The sequence below is a fragment of the Anneissia japonica genome, unplaced genomic scaffold, assembly GCF_011630105.1.
Source record: "Anneissia japonica isolate Jap-2015-1 unplaced genomic scaffold, ASM1163010v1 scaffold287953_len805160_cov178, whole genome shotgun sequence".
Lineage (NCBI taxonomy): Eukaryota > Metazoa > Echinodermata > Crinoidea > Comatulida > Comatulidae > Anneissia > Anneissia japonica.
This window is the reverse complement of record NW_022747029.1, coordinates 188,022-213,389: the sequence shown is the minus strand read 5'-3', so window position 1 is coordinate 213,389 and position 25,368 is coordinate 188,022. Positions and strand designations below refer to the sequence as shown.

General features: G+C 33.1%; 1 protein-coding gene across 1 annotated transcript; it reads left to right on the top strand.

The window, feature by feature from the left end:
- Positions 1-370: 370 nt before the first annotated feature.
- On the top strand, positions 371-25,343 carry LOC117120388 (inactive tyrosine-protein kinase transmembrane receptor ROR1-like). The gene is made up of 4 exons (XM_033265427.1): positions 371-389; positions 17,977-18,043; positions 23,760-24,061; positions 25,315-25,343. The coding sequence occupies exons 3-4, from the start codon at positions 23,788-23,790 to the stop codon at positions 25,341-25,343; spliced, it is 303 nt and encodes a 100-aa protein (XP_033121318.1). The 5' UTR covers positions 371-389; positions 17,977-18,043; positions 23,760-23,787.
- Positions 25,344-25,368: the final 25 nt, after the last annotated feature.

Genomic DNA, 25,368 nt, shown 5'->3' with positions numbered 1-25,368 from the left:
TCACGCTAACCGACCGGAATGTCGGCATGGATGAAACTATTTTGGTTTTACGGCAAAAAATTCATCTGCTGTAGGCATAGGTATTTTGAAGAAGGCCTAAAATAAAACTAAAATGTTTTAATACTTGCTGAAATACATCGTTTCTTCATTTAGATCTCCATTTTTCACTTAGTCCATGCGACGTTTTTTTCTGTTGTATATGTATGAGTAGTCATATGAAGGTACTATATCCCCGACAGTTGGCTGTGCAGCAATGTACCCTTTGAATGCAAACTGAAAACAGGTGAAAATAAAAGGCAGCCGACTGTCGGGTACATAACGACTATCTAGCTTTCCACAAAAACATGAGGCCTAAGCTAGGCCTAGTTCAGTATTACTGCGATGCAAGGGTAGGCCTAGTAGATCGTTTAATCAATGATATCAACTTTGTAGAATAAATTCTACAATAATAATGTCAAAAGTAGCTTAAAATGACTTAATACAGATATGGAATACAGTACTCCATTACATTTATTATTAGGCCTATTATTATTGTTTTTTTACGTTTTTCACCTATGACATAAATTGTTTTGAGAAATCGCAAGAAGAAAGCCACCTCTGTCAAAAGCCACCCCTGTCAAAAGCCACCCAACAATGGACTATATCATTGTAAGGTGGGGTGCAAAATGGGTTGTTTGTCTTGATGTTGCTCTACAATAGGTTTAGGATGCCAAGAATTTTTGTATTACTATTATTTTATTATTTTGTGTATTATAAGTTATAGACTGGGTGTAGCCTAGCTAGGGATAAACATTTAGTACTCCAAATGCAAAACATAATAGCTTCTCTTAATTATGCAATTGGGTGGTTTCCAGAAATGTGTGTGTTTTTTTTTGTTTTTTTTCCCAGGTATCATGTGCTACCATATTATCATTATTTTTCATTTCTTAGAATAACTAAGTAATACCACAATACCATATTATTCTTTAAAGTATTCTGTGTGTATTATGAATTGAAAATTTGTAACCTTGATGGCTTCTAGAAATATGTTTTTTTTTTTAAATATTTTTTTTATTTAAAATACTTCTCACTTATAAAAATACAGGTAAAGGAGACAGGACAACGTGAGATACTATTGTTGCCTTTATTACCTTGGGATGCCCTCTTCAAGCTAGCTATATGATGGCTATTTCAATGCTTTCAAAAGCAATTTCAATGCTTTAAAAGCTATTTTATGCTACCAGCTATTTCAATGCTATTTCAGTGCTTCCTATTAGCAATTTCAATGCTTTGGACCAAATATTGTGGCTATATGTGTCAAGATGAAGGTTAATGGTCATGCCACCAAATCTACAGTGTGTGGATAAACTGTTGTCTTATAATTATTTGCTGACTTCTATCTGTCGTAATCAAGGTGGTATAAAATATATTATTATTTTATACCTCCTTGTTGTGTTGTAGACTGAGACTATTTTTATTTGCAGAATTCTTTTTAGCACCTTTTTTCTTCGTTCAACTGCAAATCTGCTTTTGTTTCTGCTAATAGGACTGTAACGTCAGTGTAGTGAATACAGAACTAGCAGCTATTTCATTGGCATTTTAGAATACTGTATCTGTTCAGTGTAAAGGTTGAATGCTGTAGACTAGGAGATGGTGTATGGCAAAAATGAACCCGGTATAAATGGCCCCAAATGACAGGTAGGTAAAAATGGTTCCAATGATAAAATTCAGTAATAAAAATGGTTTTTTTTTTTTTTTTTTTGAAATCTTCAAAATATTCAAATGCTGTAAAATAGCAAGAATTGAATCAATAAATCAAAAAGTAATAAATTACCTGTTTTCTGTTATTTTAACCTGTCAGTGGCGGTTGTTATCGCTGTTGGTTAATACAAAATAAAATAAAATCAAAATTATGCTGTACAATGATTATATAAAAGCCAATAAATAAAAGCCTTTTGTTTTAAAAAATGCATGTCTAATAGTCAAGTTGTTTTTGAGAAATATTTGTTTTTTGTTCATTTGGGAATAATCATCTATTTAGGGAATAAGCACAGAGCGCCTTCATTATATATATTAAAGTTTTAGTTGGTTTATTTGGTAATATAATAAAAAACTACAGATATGGGACCTACATGTTTTGTTAGTTTAGCAATACCCGGATTGAAGTTAAACATTTCTGCAAATTGATTCAGTTTTCATGAAATTACTCAACTAAGTTATTTAAGTATAACTTATTTGATGTTTAAGTATAACTTATTTGATGTTAGATTCTTAAAACCAAATTATTTCAGTTTTTAAAAAATGCAGATAATGATTTATTTTAAATTATTGATTCAAGTTGTGTTATTTAGCAGCATTTAAATAATTTGAAGATTTTTTAAAATCAGTTATAATACAGAATTTTATAATTTGAGGGCCATTTTTTGCCTACTTGTAAGACATATACTGAAGACATTTTTCCCGGCCATTCTCTCAAAGGAAATTTTTTGGGGGCCATTTTTGCCTACAACCCAGAAATGTACACAATGGAAAATAAAGAAACATTAAACAATGTAATATATGGTATTGAAATTATTATTAAGATATGTTTTCAAACAATTGTCAATTAAAGTATTTTTACTTCCCATCTTATGCTGCATTTTGTTTTGCAATGTTCATGTTTGTACAAATTTTTAATAAATTTAATATCCTTTCCATCGATACCAATATTTTCAATACAATTTTTGTGGTACATTTATCAAATGCCTATGAAGTAGCATAATTGATAAAACATAGAAAGACTTGCTGATCCGTTTCAGGATATTTTTTACAGATACTGCACGTACAAAATATGGCTTTTCTTGTTCTACAATTCTTTTTAAAGATGAACTGTGTCACTGTCATATTAACCTCTGTGTAGCTAATAAGAATTTATAAATAGAAACAAACCGTAATTGTTCTCCATAACAGTTCTAAGATTCTGAGTCAGAGATCAATTTGCCAATGAACACTATACTATGTAGAGCTATAGAAGTATACAAATTGCAGTTTCAAGGGGGAGGGGGTTTGGATAGGTTCAGAATTCAGGAAAGCCAATTTCTGGCCATCTTAGTATCTAAATTCTGGATCTGCCCTGGGAGAAAGCTTCTTCCAGCCTTACACAATTGTGGTATTGCCCAAGCAAATTGAAATTACTGTACAGTAGAACCCCTCATTTACGAACCCCGATTTTACGAACGTAATATAAAGGTGATGACGTCATAAAAATTGAAGCGAAAGATTAAAAGAAAAAAACCCGCTCGAATTGTACCTGTTATTACCATGCATACAAAACAACACACCATACTATACAGTACTATGTAATTATCAAGTGAAGGAGGCCCTCTAACGGGCCTCTTCAAAGTCAGTGTACCGTTTTTTATGGCTTCGCACATGTGCATGCGACAAATTTTACTTCTCTTTCAAACATCGTTTTCAGCTTTAAAATTCAACATAGTGCTTGATTGTTTTATTGAATGATCAATATATATATAATAAACAAGTATCTATGGAAGTTGTGTTGGAATAAAATCCACGATCTAGGTATTTAAGAAGGTAAAAATGTCCGATAAAAATAAATTTGTGCAGGGCCTAGAGTGGGATCAGAATGCTTAGAAGCTGCCAACTGTAGGCCTAGGCCCCCTCAGACTTAGATGCGTAAGCCTGTAGGCCTAGCCTAGGCCTAGTTTATGCCAGTGTAAGTAGTATCAGTGCAAATATATAGGAATTTGGGTCAACCCCGATTTTACGAATTTACGAATGGCTCTGGGCCCGTGCCGTACGTAAATAAGGGGTTCTACTGTATTAGTTTCCAAATAAAAATGAGAAGAGAGTTGTTATTTTTGCGGTTTTTCTTCATGCTGGTGTTGGTGGTTGTGAATTATAATTTCAAACTTGGCAAAATACATGATGAAGGCTGTCGCTATCATAATGTTTAGATAATCAGTCTATGTGAAGCGCAGTAGGTCAAGTAATGCGAATATACAAGATTATATTCTAAGGTATAATATTGAATGTTGCTACGTTTAGTACGCTTATTTAGCCCATACCGGTACTGACACAATGCAAAACCCATGTACTCAATAAACGAGATTCTATTGGTCTAAAAAAAGTCCAATAACATGCAAAATTTTGGGACAGGAAGGACATGATTTGATATCAATCCATATTTTATAATTTAAATTGATGGAAAAACTATTGACTTTTACCATTTGTTTGTCACTGCACTGGTAGCTGTTTGCTATATACTGTAGTAAGTTGAAGAAAGTCAAGAGCAATCAAATTTTCTGTGCCAAATTGGTCTTATTAGATTTTCAATCTGTAACTAATGTTTTAATGTTTACTTTGTGAGGGGTGTTGAAGCATCAAGCGATCCTGATTACCATTCTGTTACACCTAATAATGATCCTTAGTAGATTCATTATAGATGTGAACCTGTTGGGTAAACAAACACGAAAGATGCAACGTTTCTATTATGGTGACTATTTGATGATTAATTTGTTTGGAAATTGAACTTGGCAATTTTGTCAAAATGGTTTGATAATGCTCCAAAAAATACTTGCCCTAGATATTAAGAATTTTTCAGTATTGCTAGGCCTACGTCCCTGCATATCTGCGACCAGATTAATTAGGCCTACCCTAGGTATGTGCGAATCATCAGTCCTCGTACATTGCACTCTTTGTTCAGATGAATTTCAAAGCCAAAATGTACAGAGAATTCTAAAATATGTTGAACAATTAATAAAATCTTATTGCCTTCCTTTGCAATTTAATTCACACATTCACTATGATCTATTTTTAAAACCGTAACATTTTCTTTGCCAACCAAGTTGGCTAGTAACGTGGTGAATTCAGCAAAAAAATAAACCGTTCCCACAAGTAGTTCCTCACAGTACTCTTGGGAGAAGCAAAACAGGGTCAGACACACAAGTCAATGATTCTTTGTACACTGCCGGAAATGTACTGTAAGCGCGCCACTGCAAAGAGAAAATAGGTCATGCTAAAAATACCCAGCTAGATTGTTTGGTACAAACTTGTGCGTTGGTTGATCGCATATTATTTTACCGAGGCACTGATTTTGTTTCTATGTGTTAATTATGTTTACATTTTAATTCAGACATAATCATAAGTTTTGAACTTGCTTTGTAATCAGTTTACATGTCCCATTTTGTCTTGACTCGTCTCACACGTGTTCAGTACTGCAGCATTGAGATTTCGCTCTGCTGCACAAGGTATTTTGTGTTTAGTGTTGCGTACATTATAAAAAAAATTGAACATTCCACACACAATAGACCGAAACATAGAGCTTCCCAGTGACGGGGATATGGCACCTCACTCTTTTTCTGTAACTGAGTTTACAGACTTTTCTGAATCCAGAATAATTCGACTTTGCATTCTCAACCAATTTGTTGGAGCCACTTAAAATTTGACATAGACAAGGTTGACTCTACATGCTAAAGTGTTATGAAAAGTGTACACATTTATCACAAACATTTTTTTTTTACCTAATTGACTTATTTTGGCAGTTAATATTTGAGGGTTAATACTTTGCTGCTTCCCACTATATAATAATTGAATATTGAATTCTTGTGTGTGTTGCTTTTGTACAGTAGTGTGGCAACTTCTCACATAATTTGTAGATTTATTGTGAAATTATTATTTGATGATGATATTTTGATTGAGGAGTAGGAACAATGAATAATGAATATACTGTATGCCTTAGTATAATAAATACTATGCTTTTTAAAAGTATTATTTTGCTCATTAAAGGTTGATTTCAATTAATTTGGTTTGATTGGGCCTTGTTAAAGTCTTATTCCAATCTTCATTGTAACCAGAACTCTTAATAGAAATGCCACTAATCACGTTTAGTTTATTTAGTACTGATGAGAAATGTTTGCCAAATCATACTGTAAGAATTTGGTTATTAGGTTAATTAAGTCTAATCCAATTTACTTTTCATTAATTGTTTTGTTTTCAATCAGAAGGAGCTAGCTAGATAGACACTCTAATAATTAAAGCATCAGGGATTAATTTTATGGAAAGTCATAAAACCAGAGTTTACCTGCAATGTGATGAACAGCTTCTTGAAAATTACCAACAATAATTGCCGCCTATACACATGCAAATTGGAATGTTAGCTTAAAGAGACTGCTAACACATGAAGAATTAGGAAAATTTAGAAGTATACAACTAATCATTTTTATTTATGTACATTGAACTTTTCTAATCAAATATAATACAGTAGAAATCAGAGAATGTTAAGTTGTTCCCTTATTAGTTTGTCTTTCGGCACACAGTTATACAGCAATTCATAATGTTAATTTAATTGACTTAAAAACTAGTTAAAATGTAATAAAACTAATTTTAACAATAATTTCCAATGCAGGAACAATACATTCATATGATGCAAAAACAACATAATTTGTAGAACTATTCAAAATAATAAAAGCTTTCTGTTGATGCATTTCATACAGAAGTATATGCAGTAGTAGTGCAGTCATTTAGAAACCAGGGTGTAGGATATGAATTTTAATCACATATGAATGTACACAGAGAAAATGAAAAACAAAAAAAAAACAAAAAAAAAAACATGATATAATTGCTAAAGGCTAAAATTCCAACAAATTTCCATATAGACACTTATAGCTCAACAGGAATGTATAAGAATTTGACACAGTTTTGTTGCAGCCTGCAAAAATAATTAAAAACCATGTGTGTGTCCTGCCAACCATTTTTGGCTAGAAAATTTCTTCATGTTATTGAAACAGCATAAAGCGGTGTAAAGCAGTACATGAACACAATTTTTGGAAGCACACTAGAAACACGAAGTTACAGTGCAGCCCTCAGTGTTAAAATCCAAAAGGGGACACTTTCACATGTTTGGTCAGGGAACAACCCTATTATGGGGACACTTTCTTGGTCCTGAAGTTGTCTCCTTAATAGGAGTTCTTATTTATTACATTCTGGCTCATAAAACTTTTAAAGTAACTAAAAAATGGAATCTCATATTTAACATCCTACTGTATTACGTGAGTGTCAGAAGGAAATTTTTGGCCTCTGTGAACTAGCAGTGTAAGACTTCCCTGGATTTTTTGAATTTTGTAAAAAAAAAAAAGCCACTTGAAGTTCTTCAAATATAAGCCTAACTAAACATCTCCAAGAAAGTCAATACAGTATTTAGAAGAGCCTATAAACCTTCTTAAGATTCACCTGACCTAAGGTTACTGCAGCTACTCATTAAATCAGTAACTTTACAGACAGAGTACGCCTCTTATGAGCCTTCCCCACGGATTTCTTTCTGACATACCATGATTGCTTGCCAGACAAGTTGGCATCATAGAATTAACATGGCTAACCACTAAACAAACCACAACTTTATTTTTCATTTTCCAGTTCACCTGGTCAGACACTTCTGTTTTTTGGTTCTGTGAATATGCAGATTATGGGCTATGTTAATATTCAGATACAAGATGCTATAGACTACTTGCTTGTACTTGGGGGGGGGGGGATGTATTTATTTTGGTTCATTTTGAGGTTGACCAAACCGAAATGAGAAGGTATTTGGTTAACAGTGGCGGCGCCACAAGGGCTTTTCCCCCCAGATAATTTTTTTTTCCCCCGCAAAAAAAGATGGGGGGAAAAATCGTTGTGGAGAAAAATCGTTGTGGAGAAAAAAAAAGATGTATTTTATACATATTAATAAATTAACTACCTATAAAGTAGATTAAATAAGCTTCTGAAACCCCTAATTGTCATTTTTTGGGGACTTCACCCCCGGGACCACTTTTTTCGAGACATTTTGAACGATGCCCGACCACTCCCACCTTGGGCAACTCCACCATATTTCCCCCTAAAAGTTTACTTTAACATCTAGATGTGTAAAAGAGACAGGATGCTGGCACCGCCAAACATAAGGTTTTTAATTCATTAAAAAGATTTTGGAAGGTAAGATTGTTGGAAATTGGTCCTCTGTCCTTTGAATCATATAAGTTTGCAAAAAAAAAATCTCTCACAAATGTGCATTACACATTTTCACTACAGGTAGGTATTTGTAATCATCCAAGCTTTTAACACGTTTGCTGCCAGGGATGCGAGTTCACATCCGACCGGGTACACACGTCAATGAGACGAGTACATGTCCGCACCTGTTTAAGCATACCACAGTTGTGTTGCACATGAACTCGCTGATATTGGTTGCCAGAACACAAACTCTCACCTTGGAAGTTTAGAAATGAAATTGTAGTACCGGTAATGATAGAAAAATAAATTATTTGATTTGGTATGTAACAACATCACGATTCATTTAAGACAGACAAGGAAAAGTAAGATAGATAAAAAAAAAATGCCAAAAAAGCGAATCTTCTTAATTACCAAAAATTCAGAAAAAGAACAAGACAAAAAATGACAAGTAGCGATGTTATTTATATGCAATGAAAGTTTAGTGCAATAAAACATCAACATTTAAGAAAATGAATAAAACAATGATGACATTGAAAATATTGGAGATGGAACTGGTAAAAAAAGGCTTGGCCATTAATGTGTTTATACAGTATTTCTAGAAACGTAAATGATAAATACCTTGCCTAGAGGCTGACTTACATGGTTAATTTGTCACTAATAAAGTATATATAATATATATATATATACATATATATATATATATATATACTGTATATACTATATAAACGATCGTTTTCTTATTTTTAAAAATTTTTCAATCATAAAGCGGCCGCCACCAATGTTATATTGCCATAGGCAAAGTATCTGCGACAGTCGGCAAAAATGCTGTTTTTTTACTTCAAATCGGTAGCATAGGTCTACAGAAGTTAATAAGTGATAGGAATGGACGGGAGTCTTTCCTTATGAAAGTGCATATTTAGCAAAATGTTTCGTTATCTGACGTTTTGAAGCGTTTTTCAAACAGGCAAAACCAGGCCTAAGCTAGCCTACTAGAGGCCTACACAACGAGGTCCAGCAGGAAACATGCTCGGCGGCAGTTGGTGTAGGCCTAGGCAGGATCGTTTAGGCCTCCCCGAACAAATTCGACTGCGATGTAGGCCTATGGGACACTTTGTATTTTTGGTTATGTTCTCAGTCAATTTGATTCATTGAATGATTACTAAATATCCTCTTACTGAATAATAATATGATAAATATGCGTATTGACTTAAAAGTTATATGAAGACTGTGGGAAGGGAAGACTATTCTACACTAGGACCTACTTACTATGTGGTTTAAAATAAATTGAAATTTTTCTCTTCTCAAAAAAAAAATTCCCCTCCCCCCAAAAAAAAATTTGAATAGGCCTACTGTACCATGACTGTACATAGTCTAGGCCTACTTACACTATTGTTTTGCTGTAAATAGGAAACAGGTCTCTTAACTTCACAATCTACAATCATTGACAAATATACATTAGGCCTAAACCAAGTTTATTTTGTAGTGTTTTTTGGTTTGGCGTATGGTGCTCAACTTTCTGTTGTTAATAAATATTTTTATCTATGTTTAATTTGAAATTAAGTAATTAATTTAAAGACTTCTTGTAATATTTTAGTTAAAACAAGTTTTATTAGGATGCATGCAGAAAGAATATTGATATGCAGAGAAGTAATCCCCACCCCCCTGATTTTTTTTTGGGAGATGTGACGCTAAACAATGCAATGCATCATTTCGAGATCTAGTTTCTTGTATACTTGCTCATTAGGTGTTGCTTTAGTCTATCTCAAAAGGGAAAAAATCGCTCCTTGTTACCATACCATGATAACTAGAAATTGGTAAGTCCAATTAGTTTGAAATTTGGCAAAATGCAATGAATGAATTTTGTGACTTAATTTTCACAATTCCCAAATTTGTGTTTAGTGTTTGTGTACAAAGGAACACACACATGCAGGTTTCTGGTTGAATTTTCTTGACATTTTCCCAAAGGCCACATCATGTATGCCTATGATAATTTGGTGACGATCATTAGTGGAGCGCATTGGGTTCAGTAGGTTTGGATGTAATGAAATGTAAAAAAGAGAAATCTACAGTGTTTTATTTAAGGGTGGAGTATACTTTATACAGTCAATAAAGTGCGCCCTCTCTAGTGAGATTAGTTTTTGTACTTCGCATCTCGCACAATGCGGTCGTTCGGTTAGGCTGAGATAATGTTTGTTAAGTGTCAAAATCTCAGTCAGAATCAGTTTTTTAACAAATTTGAAATAATTCCTATGAAATATTATATTTCACAAGTGTCAATACTAGCAACGGAAAATATCATGTCGGCCGTTTTTATCTGTGATAACAGAACCTAAATCGAGGTAAGGCTAGGCCTAGCCTAGCAGCGTTGGATAGGCTTATGTTTTCGGCGCCTACGATATTTCTTCTCACGACCTATCGCAAAATCAACATGAAAAATTCATCCGCATTTATTTTTTGTGTGGAACACAAAAAAATCAAATTTCAGTCTTATTTTACATTTTTTTCATTCTTAGGAATGTCTAAATTCAGTTAAACTAGCAATTCCGTATTATATTTATAAATCTTTATAACATTATACAAAAATTAGATTTTTCTTAAAAATTGAAATTTTGCCGGGAATGGGGCTTTAAAATTAGTACTGGAATATTTGGAATTGTATGTAAGCTTCTGTTAATGGCTTTTTATGCTTCACTTTTTTAAGGTTAAATAATAATTCCAATTCTTAAATTTTATTGACATTATTGAAGTTGTCGTTAGACGTATAATTGTTATCCATGGCGACACTAAATTATAAATTTGTGAAACCAGCATATGGTAAATGAACCCAAACCTGAACTAAGACATACTAGTAGTCAAATTACTGTACCTAGAATGCAGGCAAGTCAATCAGTGATTGGAATTTCATGTTTGTCAGGTGACATGCAAACTTGGTGGCACTAGCAACTACTACTACCTGAAGTTCATTGTATAGGCCTACACAGGTTTTTAGATCATTATACATGATCATTTTTTTTCTTTTATTACTATAAAAGAATTTAGGACTTTAATTTAAAAACATTTGTGTGAGACCTTAATATTTTTATAATTGCAAGTTGGTTCACATTTCATATTGGATGTATTATTTTTTTGTGCATTTTAATGTGAAATTGCCTACTTACAGTATATGGAAGAACACCAAATAAATAGTATTTTGGGACCTATTCAGGGGACACCCTTATTAATATTAAGGGGATACTTTGTTTGTGAAATGATATGAAATATATCTTTTAGCACTACAGTATTGCCATTCTCTATGAAGGGGACAACCTTGTTAAGGGGACAGAGACATTTTTCTGAGAGACCCAAATGTACATTTTCAACCCCTATAATAAAAACACTTTTTTTTTTTCCTGTATCAACAATTTTTGTTATTATATCACTACAACAAATAAATGACCAAAGAATTTCAGCTGGTCTTGTTGAAAGTATTTTTTTTTTTTTTGCTTATTATTTTGGTCCAATTTAACGAAATTTACATCTACTATATGCCTAAAACTACAATAGATTTAAAATAATAATATTTCATTCAAATGTTTTGACAACTGTTAAGCAATAAAATGAACATTTTTTTCTTGATCCTTAAAATGGATATCGGTATAGACCTACTGTGTGTGTTGTTCAAGGGATTTATTTTTTTGCTATGTACTTCTATATAGATTTGACTCTTAATCATCGGATAACCCTCACCCTGTTTTTAAGTCATTACTCAATTTATGCTGCTGTATCTGTCATAGCACAAATTTGAAACAATATAACTTTAGATTTCATCATAAATAATAATAATAATAATAATAATAATGTATTGCTTAAAGGTTTGCATGACGAAGAAATAATATATATGTTGAAGCTTGCGGTACACTACGAAAAAAAGAACTGTTGTTGTTGAGAAAGTCTCGACGTTTCGATTGAGATGCTTCAATCATCTTCAGGAGAATAATATCTGCAGAGACTCCAAACAGGGTAATACTTTTGTTTGGATAGAGAATTTGGGTATTATTGTAATAATAATAATAATAATAATAATAATTTGCACTGAAAATTATTGTTATAATTTAGTTACATTTATAGTAACTTGTTCTTAGGTCAACTGAAATAAAATTATATAGAATTTCAGATCAACTGAAATAAAATTATGAAGAATATGACTACTTGTTAAAAACCCCCAAGGGAGAAATTACACAGTTTTTATTAGGCAAGACTTCTTTTATTCCTTGTTTCACATACTTATTTTTTTAAAGATCATCAGAGGAGGGCGGAATAAAAATAAAAATTAAATTTTGTTTTCGTATTTAGCAAATAGTTTTGCCAAAAACATCAAAATGGAGGGGAAAATCAAAATGAAATTTTATTGGTGAATGTAAAATAGGATTGTTGAATGCAGTGGAAATTATTATTATTATTATTTATGATGAAATTACTTCAGCCAGATTCAATCAATCAGTCAGCTTTAAATTCCACATTTTTTCTTTTTTTTCATTACAAATAACAAATAAAGATTCTAAAGGTATTAGACTGTCAGGTACAGTAAAGTATTTACAGTTCAGAGTGCAATATGTTTTGGCATCTTCATGATGAATACTTGAAATACGTATGCATGAATATCCTTCTTTGTTTAGGTATTGTCTGGCTTGCCGATAGCAATATGATAGACTCATACTTGATATGCATTTTATATAAACAAAAAATTACAAAAAAATGCTACAACATACCAAGAAAAGTGTTTTGATAATTTATTTATATGAACTATTTTTTAAATTTTTTTTTATAAAATTCTAATGACTTAAAAATGTGCTTACTGTTTCCATATTGGATGAATAAAAATAAATCTGAATCTATGCATAAATATATATTACCATTGTATGATATATAAAAATACAGTATACTGTATACAGTGTTTGTATACCTAAGATATTAATCACAGTTCATGTAGAAAGTAGTAGCATTGTCTACCTCAAAAGAATATTATTGTATGAGTGCTTTTAACCATTATTAGGCACTGATATGAATGCCTCAATGGATAAATGAGGTGCCATAATTTTAATTTTAAAGTGCATATTGCCTAGTACCTGCATGTGGTTTACACCCAATTATAAAATATATACATTTGCAGCCTGTCTGTTCTGTTATTCATCACAATACTAAACCATTGAAAAGCACTGTCATTTTTTGTTGAGACTGCAAGGCAAGAAAGACTAGAAGAATGTTCTTATCCATGAGTCATTCTAGCCTAAGGAAAGCTCTGGTTTAATATAGGATAGAGTCAACAGATTTTGTTCATTACTGTAGCGGTCCTTAAGCTATCGAAGAGGATTACAACATGCTTGTTACTGCAAAGTATCTAGGGTGATTACATTAATCATGATTCCTCTCTGAATGTTCATTTTTCTTTTTTTTTCCCAAATAATAAATACCAAGTTGAACTTTTAGGTCATCTGGCTGTTTTATGTATACATTCTATGTACAATTGCAGTAGTGTATTGGTAGTTCAAGCCAGTCAACCTGTTTAATTTAAATATTATTTGATTTCTTACTTAATAATGTCAGAATAATAGCCTTGTTTACACGGCAGGAGATAATGTAACCATGATGATAGTGTTTATCAGTTGATATGGGTGTTAAGTGGCCGTGTAAACGGAGTTAGTAACTTCGCATAACGGATCAGCAAATGCGATGATTTACCTAGTACCTCTGCATTGCAGTGTGTTACATAGACCATCAGTGTTATCTTTATGCAAATTAGCTGTTGTTTGAACTGTGTGAATCGTCAGCATGAATACCATTATTATTTAAAAAAATTATGTTTTTATGAATTAAATACATTTTAAAACTTTTTTGACAAAGGGTTTCAAAACAAGCAGCAATGCGCACATTTTTTTTCAGGTCAGTTTTAATCATGTGACTTCCTGGGTGTAAACCACATACAGGCACTGGGCAATATGCACTTTAAAATTAAAATTATAGCACCTCATTTATCCATTGAGGCATTCATATCAGTGCATAATAATGGTTAAAAGCACTCATACAATAATATTCTTTTGAGGTAGACAACGCTACTGCTTTCTACATGAACTGTGATTAATATCTTAGGTATACAAACACTGTATACAGTATACTGTATTCCTATTTTTATACCTCCATGGTTCAACCAATGTTAATTTTTAATAAATTGTGTTCAGAAAAACAGACTAGAGTTCTGGGTCCTGTTTACTGCAGGTCTCAGTATTAGCGCCATTGTACTGTATAGTGTCTCATCACAGGCTATCAGAATTATCAGAATTTGATTTGCCAGAAAAATGTTAATGAAGTAAAGGATCAAATAACATCTACAATTACCTGGTACTTTGTTCAAATGATTAACTTTTCATTAATGCTGTACTTTGATACATATTTTTCACAATAATGTGGTTATTCGCAAAGCAATAATTGTAATTGAAGTATTAATTTGTATTTGATATCCATGACCTAAAAAGATAAAATGTGTGCAATCAAGCTATTAAGTCGAGAATTAGAAAATTGCTCGATACAAAGCGAGACAGTATTTTTGTGAAATCCAGATGTTCCCATCTAAAGATATCATGATACAAATTAACTCCGTAATCTTCAGGGCATACCACTAAAAGAACAAAAATATTTGATAATACCATGATCCAATATCATGGGTGGGGGAAGTTGGGGGAGGTTGGTGCTCCTCAATTTTAAACAATGTAATGTAATTTCATAAGTCAAGAAGATGCCTGAAAATTGTTGAAATGAACTGCATACAGTACTAATTGAACCAGGTTTTAACGAAAGAGCACTGTACAGCCAGAGTACACATTATCTTACAGCAAGATACCGGTACCTGTGCCCATGAACAAGTAGGTATAAAGTAAATTGATCTTGAAACATTTGCTTGTGTCCTTGGGGTAGGCACTTATCCATGTTGTGCTTTTCTACCTATTAAATGGGAGATTCAAGTGCAAAATGTGCAGATTACATGTATTAAGCTATGGAATTTCCCCCATATGCATCGTACAAAAGACGTGATAATGGAAAAGCGCTCCGATACTTAGATAAAAGCGTTACAAAAATGTAAGTACTGTATAATTATTATTAATTTTCTGATCGATTCCAGTAATCAAGTGGTTGATTGTATGCTGCTATGGTTTTAATCTTGCAATTCATTGTTACCAGTGTGATCTACTGCACCACTAATACTACAACTGTGTGATGCTACTGTATTGGAAATAAACAAGATGGTGCGCTCGCTCCACTCGCTTACCCTCTAGTATGTAAATGTCGTCGCAATTAGCTTCGATAAAAAGAAAAAAATATGACAACTAAAAGCAGATAGGTTGCATGTTATCTCGTTCAGTTATTTCGAGATACATATTGTCAGAAATGCAGTGGAGATCATGTTTAAGATTTTCAAAGCATGCTTTATGGATTTAGACAATTGGCATTGCATTTAGGTTCATGGTTTGAAAGCAGTTTCATATGATTTTTGCATAACATAAAAATATTTAGAAACCACTAAAATATGAAACAGCAGAAATGTTAATTTGTATGGGGAATTATCTTGTATTTCTCTCCATCATTTTCCTTGGAAAATGTTTTTGTTTGCACTAAAATTAAAATTAGCATGATTTAATACATATTTTGGTCAGAGACACCTAAAGCAAAGTTTTCAGTATAACTCATTGAGAAACTGACTGTGCTGAATGAAAACCTACTGTGTGTGTTAACCGACTGTGCCTTGAAAATTAACTTTGTTTGAAAGTAGCCCTTTTGGCATTCCATATGAAACCACAAGATATTTCATTATCAGTTTGCATCAATATAGACCCCCTCTGAATCGGTGTTTACATGGGCCTGGCTGAAGTGCTGGTGGTGCACTACCCTGGTAGGCAAAGATTTGCCAAGAATACTGTAGCACAAATGCTCTGGAAATCAGTGTGCCAAAAATATGAAAGCTGCTTGGATGAAATTCACTTATGGCATATTATTTATTTTTACGATTTTGATCATGAAATGTGCTAGATAAATACAAAATAAAAAAACCATTACCATACCATATTAGAATCAACAAAAAAATAAAAATCTAAGCAATTATATGTTTCCTATTTTTATTCAATTTTTTAAATCATTTTTCTTATCTATTTGGATGTTGCAATGTTTGAGGGCCGCGGCGCTAGGTCAAGAAAGTGAAAGCTTCATTACGCGGCTATAGCTTTTGTCCGTTGCCCGATTAACGCTAATAGCAATATAGTACGGCAGTTCGGCCTATGAGTTAGAACAAAAAAAAATTTTCGGGATGTGTATGCAATTCATTTGACTGTTTTAAAATTACTTTTAGACAAATTCAATGTTTACCAAATGTTGCTGTAATGATTATTTGCTGAGTAATTATTCCTTTCATTCAAAGACATGCAAACGTTCGTCAAAGTGTAGTGTCACTAAGTGATAAACAGAAAATTCATAGGCCTACTTGAGGCTCTTCATAACAGTGGCTACGATGATGCCACACTCTTTCACTTTATTGGACTAGCGTGATCGCACTTGACAACATCCAAAGAGATAAGATTTAATAAAAATAGAAAAAATATAATTTCTGAGATTTTTTTTTTTAAATTCCTAATACAGTATATATTAAATATGTGAACACTGAAAAGGGGGTGGGAGGTGGTCTGTCATTAAGTACATTTGGTTTGAAATTTTGCCTAAAGGAGTACTTGTGGAATGTTTCCACAATGTATTTATAATACTAATATTAGAGATGTGAGAATATTGAAGCCAGTATTTTACAGATGGGGGTCCCGGTTTCAGTCACATAATCACTTTTTGACTAATTTAGAGCATGTTTAAATATTTGACATTTCTAAATCATATTCAAGTATGAATGTAATGCGCGCAAATTTTCCGTGTGCGCATTATAACATGCGCATACGTGTGCGTCGAAATTTAAGTGCTCAAAATCATACATATTTTCAATCAGTTATAGCTCCTTCGAATGATCGGTAACACCCATTTTGTATTACATATTCTGAAAGCACATGAGTTGTAGATATGATTTTCTAGATCCTAATGGCTGATCGGAAATTGTGACGTCATCATTTTGCTATCTGAATTAAAAAAAACTTTTCTTTTAATTTCCTCATTTATTAACATATTTATTTAAGCGTATCTTTCTTATTGTTAGTCAATCGTTTCTCATCGTCCGAGTAAGTTATAGCTGAGACAATTCTCTTTTGGAATCATGTCCTTCATTTTCATTTTGATGACATCATTATGGTCAAAATGAATGATTTTTGGACCTCTTCACCTTAAATTATTGAGAAATAATATATTGGACAGACCAACAGAGGGCGGCAGACTATTTCGACGCTATCAGACTGATTATATAGTACATATGAAGGGAAAATTTGTATCGTTACAGCGAACAGGTATCAAAATTACTATCATCATTCCCAGCGTATCACCGAATTAGTCTATGACGAATTCCGAATCTAGTTATTTTTTGAGTTCCAAACGCTATTCGATTGTCAATAGAGCGCCCCCTACCTCGTGGTAGTAGTACCCATCATGCCTAAACTGGATTTACCCTTTTCCGCCATCTTTAATTGCTACATCATGACATAGTGTCTACGCCCCCACACAATAAGCCAAGCACAATTTCAATATTAGTTCTTTTAAAACACCATCTTGCCTTGTCTGTTCAAAGTCATAGCCGTGTATTTAATTATAAAATTTTAATTACAAATATTTGTTTGATCAGATTGTAACTTGTACACTATCTACAGTATTATTATGTCAATAGATTTTAGAACTGTGAGTAAAAAGCCTTTCAACACTTCATTTAATTCAGTGATATGCAATGAAATGTTGGGACCGAAATGTTTTATGTTTCTTTTTATGCACATGTAACAATTTTGTTATGGAATGTGTAGGTCATAATAGATATTGATTACTTACCTTTCATGTAATTATTATTTTTTTCAGAGGTCATAGTTGAAGGTCAGGATGTGTTGCCATCTAGACCAGTGTCCACAGCAGAGCCATTTTCAAGGTATGTATTCAAGTGTCTGTGATAAATTGGAATTGATAGATAAATGATAGAACCAGTGCTAGAATAATAATAATAATAATTTCTCTTAATGTCTTTTGTGTTATTTTCCCCTTAACATTGTTTTTTGGGTGCGTACCTTTGGTCCGAAGGGTGTTTAGTCCAAAGGCCCCTTGGTCCGAAGGGTCATTGGTCCGAAGATCCGAATTTTAGTGACCTGGTTTTTTTAGGAATGTAAGTTATTCATTTTAAAATTGTGTATTCGCCGCCAGTTTTTACTTAAAAGAAATTAGCAAATAGTAAAGCCCCTCATTATAAAAAAAAAAAAAAATTTAAAAAATCAAATCTTGGACGTGACGTGAGTATATATATAAAAAAAAAAAGTCAACCTTATATGCATGGGTGGTGATCACTGCCTTGTAGCAGTATTATGGAAGTTGTGTGGGTTTGTGTATTCTCTTCCTTCTATGTTAAGGTGCATAACATTAACTTAATTCAATTAAATTTTATTTAATTGATGATATTCAGAGGAATCTTTTCAACTCAAAGAGGTATGTTGTCAGAAGTTTTTTTCGCACGATTGTAAGAGCAGACCAATTTTGGCATTTATCATGTTCAAGTTCAAGTTTATTATTTGACATCATCAAACTATTTACAAAATGAATAGAATTTGCACAAGGCAGGACAAACACATAACAACAAAATCCAATCCAATCCAACCCAACCCAATCACAACATTTGTAAAGCGCCTTTCTTTGCAGATACGAAGCGCTGTACCCCACATATTCAGGCACCTCACAACACACAAGCAGCCGTGATCATTGCCTAACCCAAGCACAGAACATAAACAAATCAAAAGAAGCAGTGGCAAAGTTTGGAATCATAAATAAATAATGCAACAATAAATGAAATAAGAATAAAAATGGGATAATTAGTTAAAGAGGTGAGTCTTTAAGTTAGACCTAAAGACAGCCACAGATGGTGAAGATCGAATGTGCACTGGAAGGTTATTCCAGATGAGTGGGGCCTCGCATGGAAAAGATTTGTTACCAATACGCTTGTTAAAGATAGGTTAATGGAAATCAACATTCAAAGCTGATCTGGTACGAATTTGCTTTTTACGTACAAGTAAAAAGTCTGAGATATATTGCGGGCATAGGTCAGACAGTGACTTGAAAGCAAGGACCATTAATTTTAAATAAAGCCTTACCTAAAAGGCAGCCAGTGAAGTTCACGGAGAAGATGTGATGTGTGAGTATGAGAGGATCGGATGTTGAAAGTTAGACATGCAGCAGAATTCTGCAACTTCTGTAATTTTAGAGAATCTGTTACAGTCAACTCAGAGTACAATGAATTGCAGTAATCAATTCTAGATAAAACAAGTGCACGAACTGCTGCATGGCAGGTGTCATAGTCAATAAATTTGCGAATCCTCCATAAGTTACGTATATGGTCCTTGGTCGATTTACAAATTGAGGATTTACAATAAGAGGATCTAAAATGTGTCCAGCATCATGTGTGGATTCAGTAACAAGCTGAACAGGACCAGCCGATTAAAGGTGGGCATTAATAGTAGCTACATATGTTTTATATGGGCAGTCAAAGTGGACGTTAAAAAGATGATGAAGGATGGCCCGTAAATTTAAAAAAAAAAGGTGGGGGGGGGGGTCCTACATAAAACCAATTAAAAAACATGAATGTACCGTACAACACTAAAAATGGTTTTTAAAAAATGCCTATGAAAAGCACCACAAAAAAAAGACAAAATGCATTAAAAGATTTTATGTTTTAGAAGTATTTTTAAAAATTTTAAAAAAATGCTATAAACATTAAAATGGGGGGGGGGGGAATAATGTCCATAGCTATGTGTCAAATTGTCTCTTTAGTTGCCTATAATTTAGAGACGTATTGGCAATCGAAAACATGAATGCATTTTTTATCTGCTTTCTTGAGTGATTCTTTACTTTACATGATACATTGCGTATTTAAAGTAAGATCCTTCTCTTTTATATGACCAATGTTTAAAATTATATATTATGTAATCTAGGCCTATGTTTTTCTCCATATATATGCTCGTGTTTTCATTCAACAAGCAATAATTGTATGCACTGGCAGTCCCCAATATGTGTTTTTTTTTTTTTAATCAAATTTCTCTATATTTGATATATATTTACTTTGGACCAACATACCTTCGGACTAAAGACCCTTCGGATCAGCGCCCTGGCCCCGTTTTTTTAATTGTTCTCTAATTTCTCCATTAAAGTAGGTTTTAGTAACATAACAATAACAGTAACAATAATAATAATAATAATAATAACTATATTTGAACTCATCACTGAGGACGAGTTTGGTGATTCGCTTGTCAGGCAAAAGAAATCTCTCGGCGCTTAAAAGTATGAATTATGGGAAAGTACCATAGCCAAAATTTTCAAACAGTGCAAGAGAATATCAAGTCTGCCGCACTCTCTTTGGGGTTCTGAAAAAAACTGAAGAAAGAAAGAGGTGGGGGAGGAGTCAGAAAAAACATTCATTTTGACCATGATGACATCACCAAAGTGAAAAATGAATGACACTGTGAAAGCGTATATAAATTTTGACGAATGCGTACGCGCACGCTAAAATGCGCGAACGGAAAATTAAGGTACATGACATTCAACCTTGACCTGAAGTTTATGCTCAAATGATTCAGAAATGACGACTGGTTAGGATGATATGGGGTGATCAATGTTTTGAGGAAACAAGCATGAGCGAACCCACTTGCCCGACGCCCGGGACAAGTGTTTTTTACGGTCGGACAACAAGAATTTTAGGGACCACTTGCTTGTGGACAAGCACTTTTAGAACAGGCTACTTAACCAAGTAATATGTAATGATTTCACAGTATTTATAAAAAGTCTGACTATTGACAATACGCAGCATATTTTATTAACAAATTGTCGGCGCACAAAGAGATATCAAACATAAAAAACCGACTAGGCCATGGTTATGCACGCACTGCGTGAATTAACTTTGAGTTGCCAACACTCTCGTGATTAAGGGACGGTTCAAAAGAAAAAATGTAGGCCTAACTCAATATTAATTTTTTTATTTTCTGCAGTAGAGATTGAAAATGAATTCTTAATTGTTAAATGTTCTAGATCTGTCGTAAGACCCACAGCAGGCATATATTTTCGCACGATATCATACCTGTTAGCTGTCAGCCGTCTAGTAGGCCTGCTGCACACGGTCTGTTTACAATATAAATTCGCACTGGTCTAGAAATACCAGACATATTTAAAGACTTTGCGCACACAGCCATTAGTTGATTAGTTGAGTTAGACGACATGACATGTCTGGACTTCAAGACTAGTAATTACTTTCGAGTACGAATACGAACAGCAGCCATTAGGCCGACTTCAAAAACTTTGTTTGCGCGTGTGGGGAAGGCAATCTAACAGCTTAAGAAAAGGTAGTTAAATTGGGATTTAAAGTTGTTAAAGTAATTAAAAATCATTCAAGTGATGGAGATAATGTGTATATAAAATCTTAATCTTGTAAAACTATAGTTAAAAATTGAGGGTCTAGGGCCAAATGAATCATTTTCCCATCTCAAAAATTCTGCTGTCTCGGAGATTCTCAGGAAGGGATTCGTCCCCTCGGCCCATCCTCAGAGTTATGTTAGGCCTAGAGTGCTTTTCTTTCGTTGAGAGGTAAGCAATTTTATTTATTTTGAAATAAATAAAATCAGGATGTGTGAAGAGCTGTAAAATATTCCCAGCGTAAAATATTGGGCCCAGAAATCCGTCGCCGCAATTCAAAAATATGAGCCGATTTCAACGGATATTTTTGCAGAAAATTGAGGCTTTTATAGTGGGAACACAAGTATATATGATTCTGCGCATCTATTTTTTAAGGATTTTCCCGTGCAATTTGAATTTTGTTTGTGCCCTCCACAAAAAGAAATACATTTTGAAGTTAGTATTCATTGATTAAGATACTGCAAACTGGTACAAACATACGATATGGCCACCCCCTCCCCCTTCTCCAAATAACGTCATAAAACACAGTCCTGTCAGCCTGTGGCTGAGAACTCATGTATCGTGGGAATCAACCATGCCGGAGAAATTTTTACTTGCAGTTGTCAAGATGACGGCTTTTAAACACGCAATAAGAAAACGATCAACACACTACTACATACATAGAATATTATTAATAATGTTTATTTTATTTGAATTTCTCCATATCATACATTATTGAAATTCTATCAAATTAAAAAAAGAAATATAATTGGATTAAAAAAAGAAAAACATTTTTGCGTGATCAATGCCATATGCATGGCCTATTAATGTTGTAGGGCCATAGCATAAATACTTACTTTTGTGTTATTTTTTATAATTATTGCGCAATAATATTAGGACAAGTACAATTGTCTTCAGGACAAGTGCATTTTTGAAAGGTGCTTGTCCGGGGACAAGTGAAAAACTATGATGTATCAGTCAATAATAAAATCAATCAAAGTTTGTTCTATGTTTATAAGTTTGATATTTATTTTATTAAGTACAAGACATGCATTATTCATGATAAATTTCAACATTTTAAATAAAATGACTCACTAAACAATAATGTTGTTTGTTTTCCCTGTAGCTGTAAGTGGTTATTGATAAGGCGTAAAATTTTTGATCCCGAATGTGTTTCCTTAATTGGGGTTGGCAAAAAGTGTTTTTTTTTTTTGGATTTAATTGGCTGAATTGAATCGTTTCTATTTATCAGGCATGCAAAATATAAACTAAACAATTTAAAGCAACCATTACAGAAAAGTATTGTTCAAAAGTTACCCAATCATTGGGTTAACATAAGGTCGCAGCAACGTTATTTCGTTATTTTAACACAGAACTCTATGTTACTGTATTACATCATTTTTTAGCTATGGGGGCTATATTCTTGATTTATGAAATTATCTGGTGGTTGAAAGGTTGGTGGGGACATTTCTTAGAATTAACTTGTTAAGCAAAACTCTTAGCTAACGGAGAGTTATTGGAGCATTATTTAAAAAATGTGGGTCTATTCGTTGGCTGGGATTAATGTGGTCTGTTTTGTTTGTATTTTCACAGGAATATGTATTTTGATTTTTATCATATTTTGTGGTTTTCAACTATATTTTGATTTGTTTATGTTTGTCACACTTTACCAGACAATTATATTTTTTTTTTGAAAATCTAGATACGACCCAGTGACCATTTAAAACAAAAAATTCACATCCAAACATGACCGATGGGTTGCTGACCGTAGTTCTAAGTCACTATATAGTGAGCTACAATCAGACTATAGCCTGACTCGTGTTAACAATGTAGGTGGTCATGTTAACAATGTAAGTGGTCATGTTAAATACTGATAATATTGGCCGGAAAATGATTTATTTGTTTTAGTAATGTTCTTTTGGCATGCCGGAGTTGGTCCGCGGGCGTGGGGTTGAGTACCGGGGTATAGATAATCAGATATTAACACAAATCCATGAAGAATACAAAGCAAGTAAGCGTGCCCAACGTATTGTTTTTAATGATGATCCACTGAGACCACTGCCAAAAATTTGCAGACGGGTTCTTGTCATCAAATATTACAGGAAGCGATGAGGTCCGGATTTGTAGGTGTTCAACAGTGTGTATGTGACAGAGTTTTCCTATGTTGGTTGTTAAAATGTAATTGTTATTGCACGAAGTTTTTTCTATTTTTTTCTTTTTAGTCCAAGTATTACATCGCAGTATATTCACATGGATCGCCCTTTGAACAATGTTACAGTACGTGTTGGCGGGCGAGCTCAGTTCCATTGCCGAGCTACTGGAATACCACAGCCAGAATTCTCCTGGTACAAGAACAATCAGTATTTAATACAAGACACTGGAACATTTGTCATCCGTTCTTATGCTTGGGGTTCACGTCTTACTGTAAAAAATATTGATATTATAGATGAAGGAACTGTGAAATGTAGTGCCAGCAATGATGCTGGACGTGTGGAATCAATAGCCATATTGTCAGTGGATGCAAGTAAGTGATGTACTGGAATGATATTTTGTAGATCATTAATTGGCGGCAGTAATAAGGCATTCACAAGAAGTGTGAAAAAATGGAGTAACAACTGTGATTTGATGAAGTAAATTCTAGATAAATGTATTTATTTTATTAAAACAATTTTTTTGTGATGGTGGTCCGTCCAGTTGAAGCATCTTTTACATTTTAGATAATTAAAAATGATTTGGTTTTAAGTAAAATAAAATTTTATTTAAGTGTGCCTTATTTTTAATTTTTATATCTATAGTTGGCAACTTTTACCTCTTAAGGGCCAAAAACCCCATTAAAAACACAACTTTTTGTGACCCATTTTTCAAATTTACCTTCATTGAACTTTCATTGTTATGCTAGAGAAAGCCGAGAAACTCTTATAGTAGAACCTCTCCTTTGGGACATCCCTATTAAGTTGACATTTTCAGCCTCAAACTAGGGAAAGAATTGTATATCTTATAACACTAAGGCAAACCCTTGTTCAGGGGACACCCGTTTTACAGTAGGTGTCTCCTATATAGGGGTTGGCCGTAGTGTTAAAAGATCTATTATTCTTGATGTAATTGACTGAATTGAATTAATTTTATTTATTAGGCAACAAATAAACTAAACGATAATTAAAGCAATCATAAAAAAGAAGGTAGAAAAAATTTTCAATCATTATTAGAAGAAGAGAGTCGCCATTACAGAAAAGTAACTTATTGTTTAAAATTTACCAATTTGTTTTAACAAACGTTGGTAATGTTTTAATTTGGTTATGACAGAAATGGATGTTAACATGATGGCGCAACATTTGTTATTTAGTTGGAAATTATGTTTAATTTGTAAATACATGTTTATGGTTCTATAAAACACCAAAATGTATGTTTTTTACAAAGTCAATTTTTGTATTTCTGAGGTATATTCTTGATTTATGAAATTGTCTTGCAGTTGAAAGGTAAATGGAAACAAGGGTTTGTTTGTTTGTTTTTTTGGGGTTTTTTTTCAGTTTAAGCAAAGATCATAGGAATCTATCTTCTGATTTGTTGTATGTTTATAACACTATATTCAGGCAATTATATTTTTTTGAAGATCCAGATACGACACGATGACTTCAAAAAACCTTCATGACCCAAACATGGTTGCTGAATGTAGTTTTATATTTTTCTTGACTTCATGTTTTTAAGGTGTTCCTTTTGTTCCATTTACGCAATTTTATTATCAATGTTTTAACAAAAATTATATTTTATTTTTTTAAGGCATAGTGAGCACACAAACAGAAAGGTGAGATAAATTCACTCTTTTTCTTAAAT

What these genes read in the sequence shown, in the direction of transcription:
- LOC117120388 (XM_033265427.1), top strand. Translation starts at nt 23,788, where the DNA reads ATGGATCGCCCTTTGAACAATGTTACAGTACGTGTTGGCGGGCGAGCT. An exon ending in CATATTGTCAGTGGATGCAA is followed by an intron (nt 24,062 to 25,314) that starts GTAAGTGATGTA and finishes TATTTTTTTAAG; the next exon opens with GCATAGTGAGCACACAAACA.